Source organism: Vipera ursinii, assembly GCF_947247035.1.
Source record: "Vipera ursinii genome assembly, chromosome: 16".
NCBI classification, from domain to species: Eukaryota; Metazoa; Chordata; class Lepidosauria; order Squamata; family Viperidae; genus Vipera; species Vipera ursinii.
Window position 1 is genome coordinate 8,025,081 of NC_139529.1, and position 23,944 is coordinate 8,049,024.

The 23,944-nt window shown below is 46.2% G+C and overlaps 1 protein-coding gene across 1 annotated transcript in view; it reads left to right on the top strand.

Moving 5' to 3' along the window:
* Positions 1 to 4,593: 4,593 nt before the first annotated feature.
* The window catches only part of FIBCD1 (fibrinogen C domain containing 1), a gene marked incomplete at both ends in the record, with an annotated part of 41,978 nt that continues 22,627 nt past the window's right edge, over positions 4,594 to 23,944 (top strand). Inside the window, 2 exons of the mRNA XM_083374855.1 lie at positions 4,594 to 4,665; positions 23,017 to 23,493. Of these exons, the coding sequence (XP_083230981.1) occupies positions 4,594 to 4,665; positions 23,017 to 23,493 (549 nt within the window). The remainder of the gene's footprint in view (positions 4,666 to 23,016; positions 23,494 to 23,944) is intronic.

Genomic DNA, 23,944 nt, shown 5'->3' on the forward strand with positions numbered 1-23,944 from the left:
GTTCTCCCTCCGAGAAAATGAAATTAATTTTAGGGGATCAAAAAAACAACAAAAAAAAAAGGTCTGCGGCATTCCCCAATGGGCCTGGCAACGGAGCGAAGAGACAAAACGCCAGCGGTCATCAGCCTCCTTGGCTTCTCCTCGTCTCCTTCAATCCCGGGAGGTCTTGATTGGCAAGACCCTGCTGGGGATTTAGGCCTGGACAGCCAGGCAGGCAGCTGTGTGGGAGACGGGCAGCCCACAAGCCTCTATCTGGCTGTCAGTCCTGCCTGGGCTTCTCAGTCAAAGCGATGCTCAACTCCATTTCTCGAGAAAGGTCTCGTTCACTATAAAGGTGTAGTCTACTAGAAGCCGAGTGAGTTGAGTTGCGGCAGGGTAAAGCCAGGAGTGAGACTTTTGAAAGAACTTTCCTGCTTTGGTCCCTTCCCATCGTTTCTCCTTCGTTGTCCGATCAAGTTTGAAAGAGATGTTTCGGAGACGGTCGCTCTGCGGGCTGGCATTCTTCTCCCAGGGAAATGACCTTGGGCAGAGGAGGGCCCAGTTCCACTTCCCCCCAGGCCCTCGCCCTCCTGCCCTGCTCCCCCCTCCCCCCAGGGGGGAGGGGGCAGTTCTGACACTGGCCCTCTCTGGCTTCCCACCTGTGGGGAGAGCCCTGGAAGGATTTCTCTGACACTGGGAAGGGTGGGCAGCCATGGAGGCTGTGGAGGGAGGGAGAGAAAGAGGGGGGGGCAGGCCATCCTCTTTCTCCAGCCTTTTGCAACCTCCATGGATTCTCGCCTTAATCCCAAGGCTTATTCGGATAGAGAAGGGTGGGCAGCCGAGAGGTGCCAAAGAGACATTGCTGCCTCCGGCCCTCTGCGGCTTCCCTAGCCACCTGCCCTTCCTTTCAAATCCCCAGTAGCCTGACACTTCCCTGCCTTTCCACCCACTTCTTTCATTCTCAACAGGAAAATTCTAATTTTTTTTTCTCCAGAGAGATTTTTCAGTAGCCATACACACCAGCTCTCTAAAATGAGCATCTTCGCCTGGAGAGAGAGAAAGGGGAGAGGGGGGGGAAAGGAAATCTGCTCTTTCCTCTGGAGATACTCTGGAGAAAGAATCCCACCCCATTCTCTGCCCGTAAGTGGGAAGTAGGAGGAGGAGGAGGAGGAGTGGGGGCGGAGGAGAGAATTACACAGAGCCCAGATTTTAATTGCCCCCTCTTGTGTCTCGGGAGACGTCGGATCCCCAGCCGGCAACTTGTGGCAGAGAGAATGGGAGAAATTGCAAAGATTTGAGACAAGCAGCAAAATTGCACACGGCTGGGGGGGGGGACACGGGACGCACATCCTCCAGCCATGTTCATTGGCTGGTGGTGTCTGGGGAGCAAAGGGAAACGACACAAGTGTTGGAAGCCAGGGCTCAAATCTGCAAAGCTGTATAATTAAGGAGAGCAAGACATGCTGGAGGACAATTTTCACAGTGCCTTTTTGACTCCAAAGATTAAACGTTCCTCAAAAATAGGAAAGGTTAAAATTTCATCCAGCACGATCTGCAGAGCTGAATTTTCTCATTGTACCAAAGCAGGTATGTTTCAGAAGGGTCCCCCCCCCCAGACACACACATCCACCCAGGCCATTAAATCACATCTTGCCTGCAACTCGTGAATCATTCGAAACTTGATTTAAAGAGGGAGAAGTCACCAAAAAGTGGCAGATGAGGGTTGGACTAGAAGACCTCCAAGGTCCCTTCGGACTCGGTTAGGTTATTCTGCATTCTGTAATGAATATACAGGTAATCCTCAACTTACAACAGTTCATTTAGTGAATGTTAGAAGTTACAACTGCACTGGAAAAAAGGGACTTATTTGCCATTTTTCACACTTACGACCATTGCAGCATCCCCGGGGTCACGTGATCCAAATTCAGAGGCTTGGCAACTGGCATGGACTTATGACGGTTGCAATGTGCCGGGGTCATCCGATCCCCTTTTGCGACCTTCTGACCAGCAAGGTCTATGGGGAAGCGGGATTCACTTAACAACCTTGTTACTAATGTAACAACTGCAGTGATTCGCTTAACAATTCCAGCAAGCGAGGTCGTAAAATGGGGCAAAACTCACTTAACGAATGTCTCTCTTATCAACATAAATTTTGGGCTCCATTGTGGTGGTAAGTCGAGGACTACCTGCAGAGTGAAAAGATCGGGATAGTGGTTAAAGCACTAAGCTGGAAAGCGAGTTTTATTTCTGCTTTGGGCACAAAGCCAGCTTCCCATCTCAGTCTGAGGAAGGAGAGGACAAGGACAAAACACTTCTGAAAATCTTGCCAAGAAAACTGCAGGAAACTCATCCCGTCTCCAGGAGTCGAGGCTGCCTGGACACCCTGCACAGGTACACAAAAAAAGCACCGAATTGGGGCAGAAAGCAAAACGGGAGAACCGCTTTGGAAAAAAAAAGGGGTTAAGTCAGAGAGGGGAAAAGTTGAGCATGCTGCTTCAAGAGACTGGCAGCTGATTTTGGGACATATCAATTCAAAAACAAACCACAACTGCCGTTTTGCTGGAGAGTTTCGTATGAAACAGCATCTTCCTTGGATTAATTGTTGGGAAAGAACATTAACTGACAAACATGAGATGCTCCATCATTCACACAAACACACACACAACACACACACAACACACAGAGCCAAAGAGAAGGAACTTTTTTTTTTTTGCATTTCTGCCAGGAGTGTGGAATAAAACTGGCATCAACGTTTAGTTTCCCCTGGATCTCCCCTTTAACAGTTCTGGCGCACATCAAGTTTCTAGTCCTTATGCAGGAGAGATTTGCTGGATTCCCAGAGCATTAATCCATATCGGCAGTTAAGGGGAGGGGGGTTCCCTCTACATCTTCCCCACGGCCACATCAGCAAAAGAAATTATGCAAAAGAGCTCCTCAACCACCTGAATCAATTATGCAAAATCAGAGCCGATCTGCATATGTACATGATTTATGTGAGCTGACGGATTCAGCAAGCGCTTTGCGCAGTTTGAGAGGCGCCCTCAGGCCTCATCATCAAAGTAGGAAATCAAAAAAAGAGAAGTTATGAGTTATCGCCCAGGAAAACTTTTCGGGGAGCAAAACAGAGACCAGCTCGGAGCAAAGTATTTTATCCACCCATTTCATAGAAGGCTACTGAGGCTTGGAGAAAGCTAAGGGCCAAGATCTGACAAATGCATGGCCCTACTCCAATTTTCCTTGCTCTCCTTACACCCCCTGGTCTCAGGAATCCTGCCCATCTATACATCATGTACATCAGTCCAGCATCTATATTCGTCCATCTCTCTGTCTGTCTATCCATCTATCTATCCATCTACTGTATATTGTCTATCTGCCTGTCTATCATCGTCAGAGCCACTGTCTAACCACAGTGGTTAGAAGGCAGTACTGGAGGCTAACTCTGCCCACAGCCAGGAAGTTTAGTTTAGTTTATTTGATTTCAAGTTCAATCCTGACCGGCCTTCGAGGACTCTGCTCAAGCCACAAAACTTGCACTTGTGAACCAGGGTTTGCTTCAAATCTGAGTTGTACAGGAAGGGACTGACTTTTATTGAATTGAATTTTATTGAGTTGGGATTGAAATGGAGGTGGAGGAGAAGGGAGAACTAGGAGGAGGAGGAGGAGGAGGAGGAGGAGGAGGAGGAGGAGGAGGAGGAGGAGGAGGAGGAGGAGGAGGAGGAGGAGAAATATCTGCTATGCCCAAAGAACAAAAATATTTTTATTTGCTTTCAGAAATACATCTCTTTCTCCCTCTCCTCTCTCTCTCTCCCTCTCTCCCTCCCTCTCTCTCTGTAATCTAGTTGGCTGAGAAGTGTTCACTTAATACAGACACGAATAACCCTTTCACACACCTCCCCTGCTTGCAGCCAAAATCCATCTCTGACTTTCCCAGCAGCCCGGAATCCAGCCCCGGTTCCCCCAAGCCTTGGCGAGGCATCTCCCCCAAGGACGCCTCTCAGCCTGGCTGTCTTCACCCGGCAGGCGCCGCCTTCACACGCCAGGCTGGCTCGTTCAACTCGCTCCGCGTGAAGACGCGCTAAGGCGACGAGTCGTCCTTCGGCAGGCGGGGGGGGGAGCATTTCACACGTGGGGTCAGCCCTAGCCCAGCCCAACCCAGCCGAGGCAGCCTGGCCAGTCCCTGGTCCCGTGCGCCTTGCAAACCCAGAGACAGGAGGAGGACACCCGTGTCCGGGTGCAGGCTTGCGTGGACGTCGCGGCGGCGAATGCCAGCCTGCCTGTTTCTTTTAAAAGCGGCGCGACCCTCTCCATCCCCCAGGCCCCCTCCCCACCTTCAGGCGGGCGAGGAAGAGGGTGGCAGCCGGCTTGCAAGGCAGCTGCTAAGCCGGGGACGTCGCCTCCCGAGCTGAGCGGATTCCGCCTCTCCCCACCGGTTTGAGGAAACGGCACCCCACGGGTTACCCCCCTTCTCTCCCCATTGAGGAACTCTTGGCCTCCCTGACTCTCGCCGCCTGCTTTTGGGGGACCCCTCGGAGCCGGGCAGAGGGAGACCCCCTTGCCGGAGCGTTGCCTTCTCTCGCCACCCCGAAACCCCCCTTTTTTCTCCCCCAACCAAAGATGGTCAACGAACGCTGGAAAAATGTGGGGAGATCGGCGCAGCTGGAGGACGGAGCACAGGAGAAATCTCAGGTAGGCTTCGTCCGGATTTCTCGCGCGGAAGGTTTGGGGAGAGGACAGAGGGAAGGAAGGAAGGAAGGAAGGAAGGAAGGAAGGAAGGAAGGAAGGAAGGAAGGAAGGAAGGAAGGAAGGAAGGAAGGAAGGAAGGAAGGAAGGAAGGAAGGAGGGCGCTGAGCCACCAGGGCGCAGAGACGGAGTTGGTGCAGGAAAGCGCCCCATCTCCAAAGGTGGATGCGGAGACCTTGTTCAACACCTGGAGTAGTTGCCCTTCAGCCGGCCATCGGAATGCGTGGGGCTGTCTGCTTGGGGGAGGGGGAATCCATCCTGCTGGAGAGATGTTAAAGGGGGGGGGTCCAGTTTGCAACGATCAGCCTTCTGGGTCTGGAGACGGAAAGGCGAAGGGGCGATCTGAAGGGAGAGGCTGGGACCTCGGAGACGCTCCTTTCGAGCGGGGAAGCAGGGAGCCCTCCTCGACCCCTAAACCCCCCCCCCCCGCGAAACTTTTCAGCCTCCTGCCCTTGGGGTGGCGGTGGGCAATTAAAAACCAAACCCCGAAACTAGCCAGGCGCTCTTGGTTAGCTCAGCCTTTTGCAGTCCGTTGGAGCAGAGGAAGAGCTGGGGATTTGAGGCGGGGGACGGGGGGGGGGGCAGCAGCGGAGGGCACAGTTGCACAGCCCCCCCCACACACACACACCCCAGCATTCTGGAAACAGGTGTCGGATTGCAAAAGGAAGGCTGCAGAAAGCAGAGGGGGGGAATTGCGTAGAGATGCCAGCCAGTTTGCCAAAAAAGCAGGCCAAGGTGAGTTCTAGTCCTGCCTTAGCCATGAAAGGCGGCTGGGTGACTTTGGGTCAGTCACCAGGAGATGGCGAGGTCCAGTCCCCCCTTCGGTCTGACAGCCGGCTGGGTGACTTTCTGCCAACCACTAGGTGACAGTGAGTTCTAGTCCTGCCTTTGGCAACAAGAGCCAGCTGGGTCACTCTGGGCCAGTCATCAGGAGACTGGGAGTTCTAGTCCTGCCTTAGGCTTGGAAGCTGGCTGAGTGGCTCTGAGTCTGTCCCCCTCTCTCATCCCAACCCACCTCACAGGGCTGTTGTGGTGGGGGAAACAGGAGGGGGAAGGTGTGGGGGATATGTTTGTCCCCTTGAGCTCTTGGTAAAAATAAGAAAAGGCAGGCTACAAAACAAAGAGAAGCCATCCCTTGCCCTCTCCCATTCCTTCCCCCTCCGAGGTGGCTTGCGCCCAGTCTCTGGATGAATTCTTTGTCCTCCCATTCCTCCCCAAGGGACCAGCTGGGAACCTGTGTGGCAAATGTGCCTTGAATTATTTAGTTTATTTGTTTACAGACAGAATGTCATCTCGGATTTTTTCCTCTCTCTCTGGTTCAGGCAGAGGATGGGGGGAAAAAGGAAAGCTAGATCAAGCCTCTCGTCGGCTCAGTCTTGCCCCACATCTGTTGGCAAAGCATATCTATCTTTTATTTTTAAAATTAATTCGTATCCTTCCTTTATTATTTCTACAAATAACGCGTGGCAAGTGTATCTAATAGTCCTATTTTCTCCACAACGACAACCCTGCGAGGTGGGCTGGGCTGAGAGAGAGAGAAGGGCTGGCCCAACGTCAACCAGTTTGCATTCATGCCTAAGGCAGGACTAGAACTCACCCTCTCCTAATGATTGGCCCAAAGTCACCCAACTGACTTTTGTGCCTAAGGCTGAGACTAGAACTTCTCATCGCCTGGTGATTGGCCCAAGATCACCCAGCCAGCTTTCATGCCTAGGGCAGGACTAGAACTCACCGTCTCCTAGCTATCATTTCACTAACCGAACTTGGAGCCTCCAATCCCATTAAGCAGCTACGCCCAGCAGCATCTTCACACTCTGGATGGGGAATCGGCGATGCCCGGTTTATTTGTCCCTCCGGCAGGTCTAGAACTCACTGTTTCCTAGTGATTGGCACAAAGTCATGCAGCCAGCTTTCATGGCTAGTGAAGTCTCCCGCTTTCCTTGCCTTTTGCTTCACCTCTAGGTATGCCCAGGCACAGGTGTGCAGCAGCTGCCGAGATATTTCTGCTTTTAGCTCTGCTTCTTTGTAAGAAAGCATCCCTAACTCTCTCACCACGGTGTGTGTCTCTGCACAGTTGCTAATTAGCAGATAATGTAACGGTCAGGCCACCTAGAGAAACGAGGAAGAGACGGGCACCGGTGTGCCTAATGCATATGTGCACAGATTTTGTTTCACACACTCAAAGCTGCAAACACACACACACACACACACACACACACACACACACACACACCCGTCCACCAGCAAATAGCAGGTTCTTAGTCAAGATCTCGCTTGCATTCCCTTGTAAAAACCAAGACAATAAATCCAACCTTAGAAATGCAAACATGTGCCAAGTGGTGACAGGTGGCGCTGAAATAAAATATAGACATCCAGAAGGCCAGGCTCCGTTGGCAAAGCACCTTTTAAGAACGGGTCTACGTCCTTTGCACACTGCTGTTTCTATCGCCCTCCCCTTAATGTGTGGGAGAAGCAAATCCACACCATTTTACAGGTGTAGAAAAGGTTTTGTGCAAAATCCATGTGGGAGTCAGATTCACTTAACAACCGTGTTACTGACTTAACAGCTGCAGTGATTCACTTAATAACAAGGGCTGGAAGGGCCGTAAAATGGGTCAAAACTCACTTCTGCTTTGCAACGGAAATGGTGGTCGTAAGCCTAGGGCTACCTGTATGTAAGAGCGTCTCTATGTATAGGGGGCGGGAAAATGGAAAGTGCAACTACTTAGTTACTATACGTCTGCCAAATACGTGATAGGGCCACCGAATTGGAAAGGTCTGATCTTGCAGAGCTTTCTTGAATGTATCTGAAGAGACTCTTAAGAGTGCAGGGTTTTGAGTATGAAACTTCTGCTTTTCTTGAGTGGCAAGGAGTTGTGATGTCTTCCCTTGAGGCAGAGGGCAAAAGCCCTTTCAGACTTCATCTACCGCTTCCCAATGCAAGTGGGCACCATGTCCTTGGATATACTTCCACACACACATCCCACAACCCGAGTAAAGCTTGGGCACCAAGGGAACATAAACAGCTTGAGGGTAGCCTACCTTCAAGGCAAGAAGCTGAAAAGGTGGGAAATGAAGTTCCGATAAGGGGGATCATGGCCTTCACCAGAAGTTCCCTTAGATAGCCAGCTGGAGCTGCAGAAGAACGCCAGTCTATTGCACAAGTCATCAGAGATGAATCCAAGAACCAGGAAGGCTTTATTCGTTTCCACAGGACATGTGTAGCACCTCCTGAAGAAGCTGAGCTGAGGTCATCCCGAGGGCTTGGCAGTCCTGCATCAGTTTTCCTGCAAGACAATGAATGAGAAGTTGGCACTTCTTTCCAAGGAGAACTTTGGAGAAATCCTTCTGAGGGGAAGTGAGGTTCCATGCGGGATAATGTGGTGGAGATGGTGGCCCTATTTTTCATGCCACTGTTGTTGTTGTTAGCTGTGAAGTCATGTCCGACCCATCGCAACCCTATGGACAATGTTCCTCCAGGCCTTCCTGTCCTCTACCATCTTCTGGAGTCCATTTAAGCTCATGCCTACTGCTTCAGTGATTCCATCCAGCCACCTCATTCTCTGTCGTTCATGCCACTATTGTCCCTCATGTTTCCATTTAGTAGAGGATCTCAAGAAGGAACGGTTCCCAATGAGAAGGTCTATTCTGGTGCTTCTGTCCATCCCAAGAGGCAGAAGATGTCCTTTAGCGGATGGAGAACTTCTTCTCCCCTTGAAGAAAATCGCCATCCACTTTCTCTGCCCACTAATTGGGTGGAGATTTTCCAAATTTTTCTTGCTGCCAAGTTCTTATAATTACCGAGACGATAACTGAATATTTCATCTGGGGTATCAAATGATCTGAACTCGTATCAGAATAAGAATTAGAGAGCCTGATCAGACAGAAAGATAGGACAGAGACTATCAGAATATTTAGTATTTAGAGTATGTTTTCCTCCAAAGAGTTGAGCTAACAGATGTGGCTCCTCATTCCACGTACTCCAGGCATCCAGTTATAGCCTCATAACCTGATGAACATTAGCTTAACATTATGCTTCTCCGGAGATTCAGCCAGATTGTTCTGTATCCTACCTGGAAACGATAGATCTCTTAGTGAACATTGAAGCTAGTTTACTTCTCTCTTTAAAAAAAAATATGGATTTCTTGAAGACTATTAAGACAGGAGTCTAAAATTACCCAACGGCAGTGTCAAGGAAGCAAACAGAGCTTGCAGATTGGTTACCTAGTAAACGTTCTTTATTAAGTTATTCCATCTAATTATTGCTAATATTGGGGGAAGGAGAAAAACCTTCTAGAATTAAGTGCTTATTTTTTTTTATCATCTTGGGGAGGAAAGGGAGGGATTTTTTTTTCCTGCAGCCGTGGAAATGATGCTATATTTCTTGTGACAAAGCACCGGAGAAGAAGAAGAAGAAGAAGAAGGAAAATTCCGTTTCTGGAATAAGTGAGAGGTCTGGTGGTCTCAACTGTCCAAGATAGCTCCCGGGAGAAGCAACACCTTATTTTTTAAATCAGTGCTGTGCGGAAAAAAGATCCATTTTCCCCCCCTACTGTTTTAACAAGCGTTTATTGGTTCCCCTGAAAGGAGAAGCCATTTTAGTTATGAGGTGCTCGTCTCATCCTTCCACATCAACTTAAAACCATTCACTTAGCAGCCATCTAAAGTTATAATGGCACCGGGAAAGTATCTTATGTCCGTTTTGCACACTTACATCCGTTGCAGCATCCCCATGGTCATGTGATCAAAATTCGGACACTTGGCAACTGATTCCTATTTATGACGGTCGCAGTGTCCCGGGGTCACCTGATCCACTTTTGGAACCCTCTGACAAGCAAAGTCAATGAGGAAGACAGTTTCACCTCACAGGTTCACAACTGCAGCATTCACTTAACAAACGTGGCAAGGAAGGTCGTAAAATGGGACAAAAATCACTTAGCAACTGTCTTGCATACCAACAGAAATTTTAGGCTGAATCTGTGGTCGTATGTCAAGGACTGCCTGTATTCACTTCTGAAGAAGGACGTCACCATCCCATAGGACTTTTTCAGATGTGAGTGGGATCGGACCAGTGTAAACTCTTAGCCTACCAGTAACCTCTTCTTTCGGATGTCACCCAGACTGGGTGGTCATAAGCAGACAAGGTGACCATTTGTCTGAAATGGGATAGGGTTTCCTGCCTGAGCAGGGGTTTGGACTAGAAGACCTCCAAGGTCCCTTTCAACTCTGTTGTTCTATTCTATTCTATTCTATTCTATTCTATTCTATTCTATTCTATTCTATTCTATTCTATTCTATTCTATTCTATTCTATTCTATTCTATTCTATTCCATTCCTTATTTATATTCTATTCTATTCTATTCTATTCTATTCTATTCTATTCTATTCCTATTCTATTCTATTCTATTCTATTCTATTCTATTGTATTCCTTATTTCTATTCTATTCTATTCTATTCTATTCTATTCTATTCTATTCTATTCTATTCTATTCTATTCTATTCCTTAATTCTATTCTATTCTATTCTATTCTATTCTATTCCTTATTCTATTCTATTCTATTCTATTCTATTCTATTCTATTCTATTCCTTAATTCTATTCTATTCTTTTCTATTCTTTTCTATTCTATTCTATTCTATTCTATTCTATTCTATTCTATTCTATTCTATTCTATTCTATTCTATTCTATTCTATTCTATTCCATTCCATTCCATTCCATTCCATTCCATTCCATTCCATTCCATTCCATTCCATTCCATTCCATTGTAAATGTGGAGTTATCCAGGCAGTTTTAGTGGGTTAAAATAAATACTTAAGCTCATGCTAGGTCTACAATGGGCAGCACCATGGACAGCGAACGTTCCTAAGAGATTTCTCCACAGGTTGTCCTCAATTTACAACCACAATTGAGCTCCAAATTTCTGTTGCTAAGGAAGACGCCATCAGTCACTTTTTCAGTGCTGTTGTAACTGCAAATGGTCAATAAACAAATGGTTACAAGCCAAGGACTACCTGTATTTTTACAAAGCGCCCATTAGTGCTGCCGCCTCATCCTCGTAGAATTTTAATTAGGCAGAAGCTCTGGGTTCGAGGCACCTTGGAAGACATGAGATGCTCAGGCTTGGAAATTATTTCCTCTCAAAAAAAAAATAATAATCTCTTTCTTCCATATTATTTACAAATATTTTCATAGCACCCTTTGATTATATTCCCAGGCTGGTTTATTCAAAGAAGAAAACAATTAAAATGTAAATACCAACGAGAGAGAGAGAGAGAGAGAGAGAGAGAGAGAGAGAGAGAGAGAGAGAGAGAGAGAGAGAGAGAAGATAACGAGGGCAGAGAACAAAAAAAACAAAAACAAATCAGCTTCAAGACACACAAAATTATGAAAATTTCGAGACAGGGCACAGGCCAAAAACTGCATATAAATAACAGGGAAATTAAAACAAGGGTTTTACACGGTGACTGGAGGGTTTTAAAGCAACCATCCTGTAGCGCCCCCCCTCCCCGAGGATACCAAAGGGGGGGAAACCCAGAAGGGAGGGAAGGAGGTTTAGGAGAGAGAAAATAGGAAAGGCTGAAAGAGAAACGTTATAGGAAGAAAAGGAGGAAGGATTAAGAGAGATAAAATATGGGTGATTGAAAGAGAAATATGAGAAGGGAGGGAGGGAGGAAAGGAGGGAGGGAGGAAGGAAGGGAGGGAGAGAGGAAAAGAGGAAAGGAGGGAGGGAGGGAGGGAGGGAGGAAAAGAGGAAGGGAAGAAGGAAGGGAGGAAAAGAGGGAGGGAGGAAGAAAGAGCAAGTTTTGGAAATCATTAAGGCAAGGTAAAATGGTGCTGTCAGTCCATCAATGCTGCTTCTAATTTCCTCCTAGCCTTGACAGTGAGTTACAATACTGTAATTAAATAGCTGACTAGCTGCTCATTCAGACCCTCCCAATCTCCCGCCCCATCACTCTGCTCCACAGCGGAGCCCAAGACCCACCCCGTCCCAGGAGGCCAAAGTTCCTCGAAGCATTCCTCCTACTTGCACAAAGGTGACCCAGGGCCCTCCGTCCCCAAGAGAGAGAATTATTGGGATATTCCACATGGATGCTCCCGTTCCAAATTTATTTCCGCTGGAGTTAAAGCGCTATTGATTTTGACGAAGTTGAACTTTTGGGCAAACCTTCTCAGAATTGCTTCGCGTCTACTGATCAAAGATCATCATAAAACAGCATTTCTCGAGTTTGGGAAATTGCTTTTTGTTCAAACAACCATCCGGGTCCAATAATGGATGGAAAGGCCTGGGGGCCGGGGGGGAGCAGCCACTCTGGTACTCTCTTGAGCCTTTGAGGAAGGTGACCCGTGAGTGTATTGATAAATTTGGGGATAGATTCAAATCTGAAAGCCAAGGAAACGAAACCCTGGATAGACAGCGCGGAAAGTGAGCGACGTGTGTTTAGCATCTAGCAAAGAAGATTAGACACGGGGAGAAAGCTTTTCAAATATTGAACGGGATAAGAACTTGCTAATAAGGTCAAAATGCTTAAAAGATTTACCTCTTCATCCCAGGAAGCTTACGGCGATGCAGCCCGAACATTGGGAAAACAAACTCAGTTTGTTTGATCCTCTTCTGAAAATGCTGGCTAAGAAGGCTGGGATTCTATGGTTCGTGGTTGCCACTATAGGTGCTCCTTGACTTACAAGAGTTCATCTAGTGACCATTCAACGTTACAATGGCTCTGGAAAAACTTTGGCAAGGAAGGTTGTAAATTGGGACACGATCCACTTAAGAATTGCCTTGCTTAGCAGCAGAAATTTGGGGTTCAATTGTGGTCGTAAGTCGAGGACTGCCTTGCGTCTGATAAATCTACGTGTTGCAGAAAGTTCAATGCTTCCTATTCTTCCTGACCAATGCATTTCTGTAGCACCTTTTCTTTTTTGGTACCTGGAAATGCTTTCACCGGGGACTGACGGTTAGGCAAGCCAAAACTATGTTGTCCCAAAGATGGGAGCCTTGGTGGAGCAGTGGGCTAATGCCTCCTTAAGGAACACCAGCTGCCTGCAATTAGTGCAGGTTCAAGTCCCACCAGGCTCAAGGTTGACTCAGCCTTCCATCCTTCCCAGGTAGGTAAAATGAGGACCCAGATTGTTGGGGGCAATTAAGCTGACTTTGTAATAATGCCACTTGCCCCCCCCCGAAGCCCTAATAAGCAGACATATACAGAGAATGAAGGCTATTGCTAAGCACATTGATTTGTGCTTTAGATTGTAAGCCGCCCTGAGTCTTCGGAGAAGGGCGGGATATAAATGGGATTAAAAAAAATGCTTCTTAAGAACTGGAGAAGCTTCTTGGATGAGAAGCGAAAGGTCTTCAAGGAAAAACAAAGTCCCGTTGCCTTTTGAAGAAGCCCCTTTGGGACAACCATGACCTGGATGATGGAGAACCAAGACTATGTTCTCTACTCCACCCCTTCAGAGATGATTTTTTTTAAAGTCTCCTTAGGCCAACCAGTTAGGTTCTTCATAAAAACAGTTCAGCAAGGAGGCTCCGAAGGAGTCAGAAGTCCTATTTGGGTCAATTGCTTTGTGAGTGGCAGGACAGCTCTGTGGAACATAGAATCATTGATTGTATTCGTAAGTCGAGGGCTAGCTATATAGTTTCCTTAAACTTGCCTATTTAGCATGATGCATGATTTCATGAGTTGGTACTTTACGTCTGCTTAGAATTTCATCCTGCTTCATGGCTCCTGCCTCTGACTTTGAACCAGGTTGGCTCCTATTCCCGGTTTGGGCTCATGTCCTGATTCCAGATTTCATCCTCCTCCTTAGTTCCCATCTTTGGCACTATGGTTGACTTCACATTCCTACTTCTGGCTTTTGACCTCTGGCTCTTGAGTCTTGGTTTCTGGTTCCAACACTTGGCTGATTGTAGACTTTTCATTCCCGCTTCAGCTTTTAATATCTTGTGTTGTTCCTGACTTCCAGTTTCTGCCTCGCGCTGCAATTTTTCTTAATGTCAATCTTGAAGTTGACGTATTTTGCAGTGAATGAAAGCCCAGTTCACCACCAAATGAAGAAAAAAAAATCCTCAATCTTCCTTCCTTCCTTCTCTCATTCCCATCTTCTTCCTTCTGTCCTTTGTTCCTCCCTCCCTCCTTCCTTCCTTCCATTACAGTTGTAACTTGAGAACTGCCTGTAAAGAAGAAGGCGTCACCAGCAAAGAAAGGTTTGCGTTCACACAATACACCTAATTTCCTTCTCAAATTAACCCAGGCATTGTGCTTTTTAAAAAAATGCCCTCTCCCCAATGCACACAGCTATTGCATTTGTATTGGTCTGAATCGTAAACCATTGAATTACAAGTCAATTGCAAGTCGAGGATTTGGGCATATGGGTGTTGCAATGCAAATGAAGGGATATTCAAATGTAAATTGGGAAATTTAAAAAAAAATCCACCATAGTTGCATCGAAAAAGGAAACTAATATCTCCTTGATTGATATGAAAAAGTAAAACAAAATTGGCTCAGGCTAACCAATCCAGAACGAAGGAGAAATTTCCTGACAGTGAGAACAATCAACTAGTGGAACTATTTCTACTTTGTTCAGGCGTTGCTTCATGAATGTCTTTTGCTACCTCTCCCTTTTATTCAGGATGTCTTCAATACAGATAGTTCTTGACATGCAACCACGATTGCCATCCTTGTCAAGTGAATCCCTGAAATTGTTAAATTAGTAACAGGGTTGTTAAGTGAATCTGCCTTCCCCATTGGCTTCGAATGTCAGAGGATCACAAAAATCGATCAGGTGACCCTGGGATGCTGCGATGGTTGTAAGTGTGAAAAATGGTCAAAAGTCACTTTTTTCAGTGCTGTTGTAACTTTGAAGGGTCACTGAATGAACTGTGGTAAGGCGAGGACTATCTGTACTACACAGCTCTCTCCACCTCCCCCTTCCTCTTGATCCATTCACTCTTCCTTCCTAGCTTTGCCTTGCATTCCTTCCTCATTCAGTCATTCATTAACCCAACCCAACCCAACCCAACTCAACCCAACCCAACTCAACCCAACCCAACCCAACCCCAAACTCTCATTGCTTTGTACCTTTGACTCATTTTTATACTTGATCCTCATTCTGACCCAGTCTCCTTTTTTGTCCACAAGTACCTCAAAGTCTCTCTCCTCCACCTCAAAATTCAACTGATTTTTACGTTCTTCCTCACCTAGGAGGCAAATATAACCAGCACCATTTCCAAAAAGACGCCTCAAACGGTCCACCTTTCTGCGATGTTCCATTTTTGTTCACCCAGCCCATATTTGCAAGAGAGAGCATGGCTTTCAACCCTCGCTACCTTAATCTTGATCTAATTTGCACTTCACCGTTCTTCTTGGCAAGCTATCCCAAAATCTCCTCATAAACATCTCAGCCCTGCTTGCGTTCTGATAAAGAACATAAGCAAGTCATCAGCCGCCAGTAACTTGGGCACAGTTTGCACCTCGACAGCTGGCAGGCAGGCGGGGAAAATAGACTGCCATATCAGTTCTAATAGCTGATCGTTTACGTCCAAATGACAGCAAAACGGCTTTCGAGATCCCAGGCCCGCTCCCCACCCAGGCTAATTTTAATCTTCCCTGTGATGCAATGCTTCCTGATCACAAATAAATAATTGGGTTGTTTTTTTTTCCCTTTTGCATTCCACAGCTTCATTTATAGACTAGGCCTGCAGCTGGCACAAAGCAAAGAGCTCTCTTTGCTTGGGGTTTAGTATTACAGAAGCCAAGGCTTCATGTCGGGTTAGAAAGAAGCCATCATTGATCGCAAATCGTAGAATATTGAATAATAGAGTTGGAAGGGACCTTGGAGATCTTCTAGTCCAACCACCTGCTCGAGCAGGGGACCCCATACCATTTCAGACTAACGGCCGTCTAGTCTCTTCTTAAAAGCCTCCAGTGTTGGAGTACCTACAACTTCTGGAGGCAAGGAGTTCCACTGGTTGATTGTTCTCACTGTTAGGAAATTTCTTCTCAGTTCCAGGTAGCTTCTCTCCTTGATTACTATCTTTTCCTCCACTCCATAAGCCACCCTCCTTCCTAGCACTGATGGCGTTCCCTACTTGGGTCATGAGACGCCTGCAAGGGGACCACCCAGTTCAGAGAGCAGCGAGGTCTCCCTCGCTTATCTCGCTGCAGATGCATTGCTGATGTCAGCCTTAGACAGGCAACCCAACCTACTACATCCTGTTTTCCCCGCTCCTGGTTCTTCCACCTCCTGGAAGAGACAATCAGAAGATAATTGGTTTAACTTCAGAGATGTCTCCGTTATCAGACTTGGCATCTTTGGTTGGGCGGAGTGCACAGGTCGCAAAAAACCCACCGTGCAGCACATTGGCTGCTTTAAGAGCGCCCGCCTAGAGAAGAGACCCAGGTCCTTCCCTTCCACGGGTTTTCGTGAAGCTAAATTAAAATTTAGCTCTGGACCTTCAGCTCAAGGGTCTGGGCGCCTATGGCCTGTCCCTTTTCTGTGGCCGACTTCCCACATCAAGGACACAACCTGGGAGACAGTGGGAGCCTTTGGCTTCCCCTCCTTCCCCTCTCTCCCTTTCCTTAAGGAGCTTATTGCTGAAGTCATCTTAATGCAAATGGTTGCGGGGGTGGAAAAGAGGGAAGGCTGGAAGGAGGACGTCAGTCGAAGCAGATTTGCACGAAGGCACCACGATGGAAGGAGGGGAAAACCACGGAAGGAAAGGAGGAGAAAAGGTCCAGAAGTAGCGAAGTGGGGAAGGATTTGCCCCGTTTTTTTTTTTAAAAAATCCCATTTATATCCCGCCCTTCTCCGAAGACTCAGGGCGGCTTACAATCTAAGAAGAACAAATCAATGTGCTTAGCAGTAGCCTTCATTCTATGTATATGCCTGCTTAGTAGGGCTTTCACACACACCCCAAGCGGCATTATTACAAAGTCAGCTTAATTGCCCCCCAACAATCTGGGTCCTCATTTTACCTACCTCGGAAGGATGGAAGGCTGAGTCAACCTTGAGCCTGGTGGGACTCGAACCTGCACTAATTGCAGGCAGCTGGTGTTACTTAGGGAGGCATTAGCCCACTGCTCCACCAAGGCTCCTTTTCCCAGAGAGAAACCGGTCTTTAGTCGCAACTTCGCAAGACGCAGCCTCCTCTTCTAGGCCACGGTCCCTTCTGACAGCTGCACTGAAAATCAGAAAACATCCCAGCCTCTCCGGAGCATGGACAAGGAAAAATGAATAGCCAGATGGAAGGAAGAAACTGAACGATAGAAAAGAGAGGGAAGGAACACGGCGGTCCTGATTTGAGACACCCCAAACTGCGGAGAACTCAAGGGGAAGCGACTACGCTGGTCGAAGGTGCTAAAAACAGAGCAGAACAGAATAAGCGAGTTGGAAGGGACCTTGGAGGTCTTCAAGCAGTTTACCCTATAGCATTTCTTTAGAAATTTCTCCTTAGTTCCAGGTTGCTTCTCTCCTTGATGAGTTTCCATCCATTGGTTCTTGTCTTGCTTTCTGGTGCTTTGGAAAATACGTTGCCCCCTCCCCTCTTTGTGGCAGCCCCTCAAATATTGGAAGGCTTCTATTATGTCAGCCCTCTTCCTTCTTTTCCTTAGACTAGACAAAACCAATTCCTGCAACCGTCCTTCGTATCTTTTAGCCTCCAGACCCGTAATCATCTTCCTTGCTCTTCTCTGCACTCTTTCTGGAGTCTCAGCGTCTTTTCTATATTGTGGCGAGCAAAACTGGATGCAGCATTCCAAGCATGGCCTTACCAAAGCTTTACGAAGAGCTACTAGCACCCCTTTGTGATCTTGGTTCTGTCCCTCTGTTAATGCAACCTAGGCTTGCGTTGGCTTTTTTGGCTGCTGCCCCACACTGCTGCAAAGTGTTTTATATTCAGATGTTTGGTCTTCAGAGAGGAACAAAAAAAAAATCCCCCATTGTTCTTTTGCATTGGCCGTGTTTATTTCTTTCATGTCAAAGCCAAAAGCCCACTCGTGGCTTCTTGGCATCACGCATCATAAAGGAAGAAGCCATTATCTATGGGAAAGAAGAACGGCCAGCTCTTTCTGCCCAATTCGGCACAGCCACTGCAATTCCCTCTGATTGTTAATGCCGAACAGAAGGAACGTTAATCGCCTCTCGTTCTGAGGCGATAACGTCTCTTTAAAGTCATCCTGAACTGAGAATGGAGGGGAGGGGGGCGGAATTGGCCCTGTCCCTTTTGGAAAAGCAGAGCAAGCTTGCCTCCACCTCGGAGCGGGCACAAAAGCTTGCAGCGGTGTAACGCTGCCGTTGTTCTGAAGGAAATACCAGACGCTTTGATTGCTACCACACTTCCAAAGCATCGCAATTAACACTTCATCCTCAAAGAAAAAGCTTCATTGGTTGAGATGCGTTGTACACAAGCTGGAAAAGCATGCCACAATATAAGTGCACAGCTACCGTACAAAAGGACCTTTCCTGTTTGAAAGACCTAACCGATGACATTCAAGGTAGACTTTGTTCATTGAGTGACCATTCGAACTTGCCACAGCACTGGAAAAAGTGACTTGCCACCGTTTTTTCAGACCTACGGCTGTTGCAGCATCCCCCATGGTCACATGATCAAAATTCGGCCACTTGGCAACTGACTCAGAGTTATGTCGGTTGCAGAGTCCAAGGGTCATGTGATCCCCTTTTGCGACCTTCTGACCAGAAAAAGTCAGGTTCGTGTGACTAAACACCTGCAACGATTGACTTGACAACGGTGTCAAGAAAGGTTGTAAAAATGGGGCAAAACTCACTTAACAAATGTCTCGCTTAACAACGTAATTTTTTGGCTCACTTGTGATCGTAAGTCGAGGACTCCCTGTATATACTCACATATATAGGACAGGTCTGTGCACGTAATCAGCGCGTGCCCGTTTGCCCTAAACTGCCTTGCTAGGCTACTTGAGCTCAACCTGTTCTTCTCGAGGTACGTTGGACTGCAACTTCGATTGTTCACCCTCACAAGAAATTATGGGAGTTGTGATAGCGCAATGCCCAAAGTTTCAATCTGTGGGGAGAGCAGAGGTTGACTGATTGCTGTTTCTCAAGACGGACCACAAGTTCATCTGCTGTGGTGCTCTCAGCTATAACCAGCACTTTCCCAGCTTGATAAGAAGTTGTAAATCAAGTGCATTTACTATCCTGCTGGGTTGCAGAACCATCTATCGCTCTTCCATCTTCCTTCAGAGTTGCGAGGGTCACAGAAGTCTTCCTTCCAGCCAGCACCCCACGTCTACGGTCGAAGTTCAGCAGGAGACAAACAAAGTGGTGAGTTCAGCCCAGAGATCAAGAACAAGCCAAAGGATGTTCTCAAAAATGTTTCAGGAAGGAAACAACCTTCTGGGTCAGGAAATTTCTCCTTAGTTCCAGGTTGCTTCTCTCCTTGATTAGTTTCCATCTGTTGTTTCTTGTCCTGCTGCCAGCACTTTGGAGAATAGGTTGACCCCCCCCTCCTCTTTATTGGGGCAGCCCCTCAGCTACTGGAAGACAGAAATAATCTCACCTTATTTGCTCTTATTTGCCCATTGATCAAATGTACTGGTGCTGATACTTGCAAGAAAACAACCAGGCTCAGAGCAATTGTACATAAATAGGGATCAAACCCCACACTCACAGCACTGATGATGTTATCTGGTTGGGTTGGGTAATAAAATGTTTGCAAGAAAAGAACCAAGCTCAGAGAGCATCAAAGACCCCACAGTCCTCCTCCTCCTCCTCCTCCTCCTCCCCCAATTCCTCTTTGCAAACCCCACTCCCTTGTAGTACTGATGGTGTTATCTAGTTGGATAATCAAACGTCTGCGAGAAAACAAGCTTAAAAAGGATCGAGGACCCCACAAACCACCTCTGTTAGGAAAGGCAGCTGTGCATAGAGGAATTTATTCATTTCCTTATCCGTTTATTGATTCGTTTATTAGATTTATACCATCACCCAACGTGCTGAACAATTCTAGGTGTTTTTCGATTTGGGGAAACATAAAAGCAAGGAATTAAATGTAGAATAAAAGGGAATGCAATGCCATAAACATTCAGAATGGAGAGAGAGAGAGAGAAAGAGAGAGAGAGAGAGAGAGAGAGAGAGAGAGAGAAAGAGAGAGGGAGGGAGGGAGGGAGGGAGGGAGAGAGAGAGAGAGAGAGAGAACAATCGCTAGCAAATAACCGAAATAAGAATTAGAACATAATTAATTGGGGATAATCCAGACATAACTCAATCGAGATCTTTTAATCTACCGAAGGACATAGCTGCAAATGCACACCCCAAATATAGACCTAGTTTTTTTCCCATTTGCACAGTGCGAATGACAAATGGACTTATTCAAACACAAATCAAACACTGTTGCCTCTATCAGTCACTTCTCTCCATTCTCCTAACCCTCCGGCTTTAATCACCATGCCTGAATTTTTTTTTTTTAAAAAAATCTTATTAGGTCTGAATATGAGAATGCAGCTGGAACAAAACCAGTTTTGTTGACAAGCAAAGTCAATGGGGAAACCGGATCCACTTAACAACCGTGTTACTAACTGAAGAAATGCAGTGATTCACTTAACCACTATGGCGAGAAAGGTCGTAAAATGGGGCAAAACTCACTTAACAGCTGTCTCACTTAGTAACATAAATTCGGGGTTCAATTGCGGCTGATAGCCCAGAACTGCCTGTATATCCGCAAACTGTGCAATCTGACCATTTCTGAGTATTGGTAATATCATTTATGGGGAACAGCCAAGGGAATTATAGTCAGGGATTGGAAACGTACTGTGACCCCAGATATCAAAGAACAGATCCACCAAATATGTCATTTACCCATTTTTGAAAAGGCGACTTCTTTTCCTACTACTACTAATAATAAAAATGACACCATCCTTTCCCTTGGGCACAGATTTCATAATATTTTTCAAGAGTAAATAAACTTTGATGTACAGTTTGATATGTTGTTATTACATGATGAAATGAATGTGGGCATAATTGGGTGGTTTATGTTAATTAGGTTGGTTTTTAAGGTTTTTTTTTCCCCTGTACGTTCGTTGGGTGGACAGTTTTTTTTTCTATTTTTGGCACCGCAATTTCATAATGCATTAGTTAATTTGTGAGGATATTATTTATTTATTTTTATCCATTATTTTCTTCTACACTTCTGTTTTCTGGATTGTTGTTTTTTTTTTATTTTAAAAAAAGACTCATTTTAGACATTGGGAGTTGGATGGCACATACGTTTAATTAATCATCACCTTCTTTCCTGTGTTGGCTTGCAGATGTATTGGCTTCTCAACCATCTTAATAACTTTGCGTTTGAAAGCTAAGCAGGGTTTGCCTCTTTAATACTTGGTGGCAGATCTCCACAAAATGTTATGGCATTAAACTGGAGTAGGATTAAAAAAGAAAAAAACCTAGAAAGAGGTGATAAATAGACAGATAAAGAGAGAGAGAGAGAGATACAGAGAGAGATGGTTGGCCAGAGAGATGATAGAAGACATGAATGGATAGATAAAAGACATTGAGAGAGGGAGGAAAATAGGGACGGAGGGAGGAAGGGAGGGATAGATGATAGCAGTAATGGATCTAAACTTATCAATGAGAAAAGCAACCGAGAACTAAGGAAAATTTTCCTGATAGTTAGAACAATTAACCAGTGGAACGACTTGCCTCTAGAAGTTGGGGGTACTCCATTCAAGAAGAGAGTGGACAACCATTTGTCTGAAATGGTATAGGGACTCCTGCTTGAGCAGTGGATTACATTAGAGTACTTCCAAGATCTCTTCCGAGCCTATTATTATTCTATTCTATTCTATTCTATTCTATTCTATTCTATTCTATTCTATTCTATTCTATTCTATTCTATTCTATTCTATTCTACTCTACTCTACTCTACTCTACTCTACTCTACCCTACTCTATTCCTTTTTCCTTATTCTCTATTCTATTCTATTTACTCTACTCTACTCTACTCTACTCTACTCTACTCTACCCTACTCTATTCCTTTTTCCTTTTTTCTATTCTATTCTATTCTATTCTATTCTATTCTATTCTATTCTATTCTATTCTATTCTATTCTATTCTATTCTATTCTATTATTCTACTCTACTCTACTCTACCCTACTCCTTTTTCCTTATTCTCTATTCTATTCTATTCTACTCTACTCTACTCTACTCTACCCTACTCTATTCCTTTTTCCTTTTTTCTTTTCTATTCTATTCTATTCTATTCTATTCTATTCTATTCTATTCTATTCTATTCTATTCTCCAATATCTATTCTATTCTATTCATTATTATTCATTTTCTGGACCCAGTTCTATTGACATTGCTCCCCCTTGCAAGGTCTAACTGAGCACCTTCCAAATTTGTAAGGATTTAAGAAAAAACATCCCATCAAAACCAAGAGCTGAACCTAGAAGCTGCCCACAAGCTCACCTGATCATCTGTTCTTTCTCCACTGAGCTGAGTAATTATGATTCCTAAATTTCCCTGGCTAAGTACAAAGGAGCATGTGCAAAACAAATGCTAATCTGGGCTCTCCATTTATTCTCAGCTCATGCGTTGCCTCTTTGGGGAGAGCGATATCACAACAGCCACATAACGTTCCTCCATTGTGTTGCAGTATTTTCCTTTGAAACACAGAGAAATCTGTTTGGGAAAGCACGAGTGAGCTTCTATCCAGGGGCCACTGCATTGCAAAACACCTGCCTGGCCTGCCGGCTTCTTAACAGGACAGATTTTCAAAATCTGCTCTTTACGGCGCATTACTCAGAATCAGTTTGGTCATTTAGGCACCAGGTTAGAAAGCAGGAGATGGTGAGTTCTAGTCCTCTCTTAGGCAAGAAGCTGGCTTGGTGACTTTGGCCAATCACCAGGAGGTGGTGAGTTCTAGTCGTGCCTCAGGTACGAAAGCCATCTGGGTGACTCTGGGCCAGTCACCCCCTCCCCTCAGTCTTGTGGACTATGAATGGAGCTGGAGTCAACCACGTGGTTGACATGACTGTGTTGCTGCCAGCGTGGTATGGGATGGAATTTTAGGGGGTCTCATGTGAATTTTTTTTATTACTTGTAATCCACTGGGAATCACCTGTTAGGGTTTTATAATGAGCCATATAAATTTGTTAAATGGATAAACACAGGGTTTCAGTCCAGTTCTGTTGAGTTTTTTGAGGTCATGCAAGATTGAACCTAGAACCTAGAATCACAGGGTTGGAAGGACTGGGTTGGGTTTCTCCATGGGACATCATGGTGGGCTTCCGAAATGACCTCTCCACCTTCTGTCTGATCCTAGAGAGTGAATTGTGGCTATATTCTCTGCACCGTTCTCCTCTCCGTGGTGATCCTCTTAGCTGTGACCGTCACCGCTGCCATCCTCTTCATGAACCACTACCACACCCCAGTCACCGAATCCCCGCCCATCATCACCACCAATCCAGACGATACCAACGCTTTGGTCACCATTGAGAAAGCTGACAGTTCCCGCATCAACATCTTCATTGACCCCAACTGTCCGAGCCAAGCCAACAGCTTCGTCCGCTTGGAGAGCCTGCAAACATCCCTCTTGCGAGTTGTGACGGACCATGAGGCCGAGACCAAGTCCTCCGCGGGGCAGGACCGAGCCTTGCTGGTGGGCCTCTCGGACGAGGTCTCCAAGCTGCTCTCTCACACCACCCAGCTCCGAACGGACTGTGAGAATTTGAAGAAGGGTCACGGCGCCCTCGGGCAGGAGCTGAGCGCCCTCCAGAACGAGCAAGGGCGGCTCATACAGGTGAGTCCAAGACTCAACATGCTTGGAGGTGAGACTTGCTCAAAGGGCTAGCTCAGGGGTCTTCAAGCTTGGCCCTTTTATGACTTGTGGACTTCAACTCCCAGAATTCCTCAGCCAGGCACGCTGGCTGAGGAATTCTGGGAGTTGAAGTCCACAAGTCATAAAAGGGCCCAAGTTTGAAGACCCCTGAGCTAGACTGACACTTTGGGTTCAAAGCGAAAGAGCTACCGCCAGCCTTGTGAGGTAGTCCAGACAAGAGGCACGCCCAGAAGTGCTCAACTTACAACAGTTCACTTAGTGACCATTCAAAGTTACAGCGGCAGTGAAACAAGTGACTTACAACCGTTTTCCAGACTTACGGCCGTTGCAGCGTCCCCCTGGTCACGTGATCAAAATGCAGAGGCTACTGACTCGTATTTATGACGGTTGCCATGCCCAAGGGTCGTGGTTT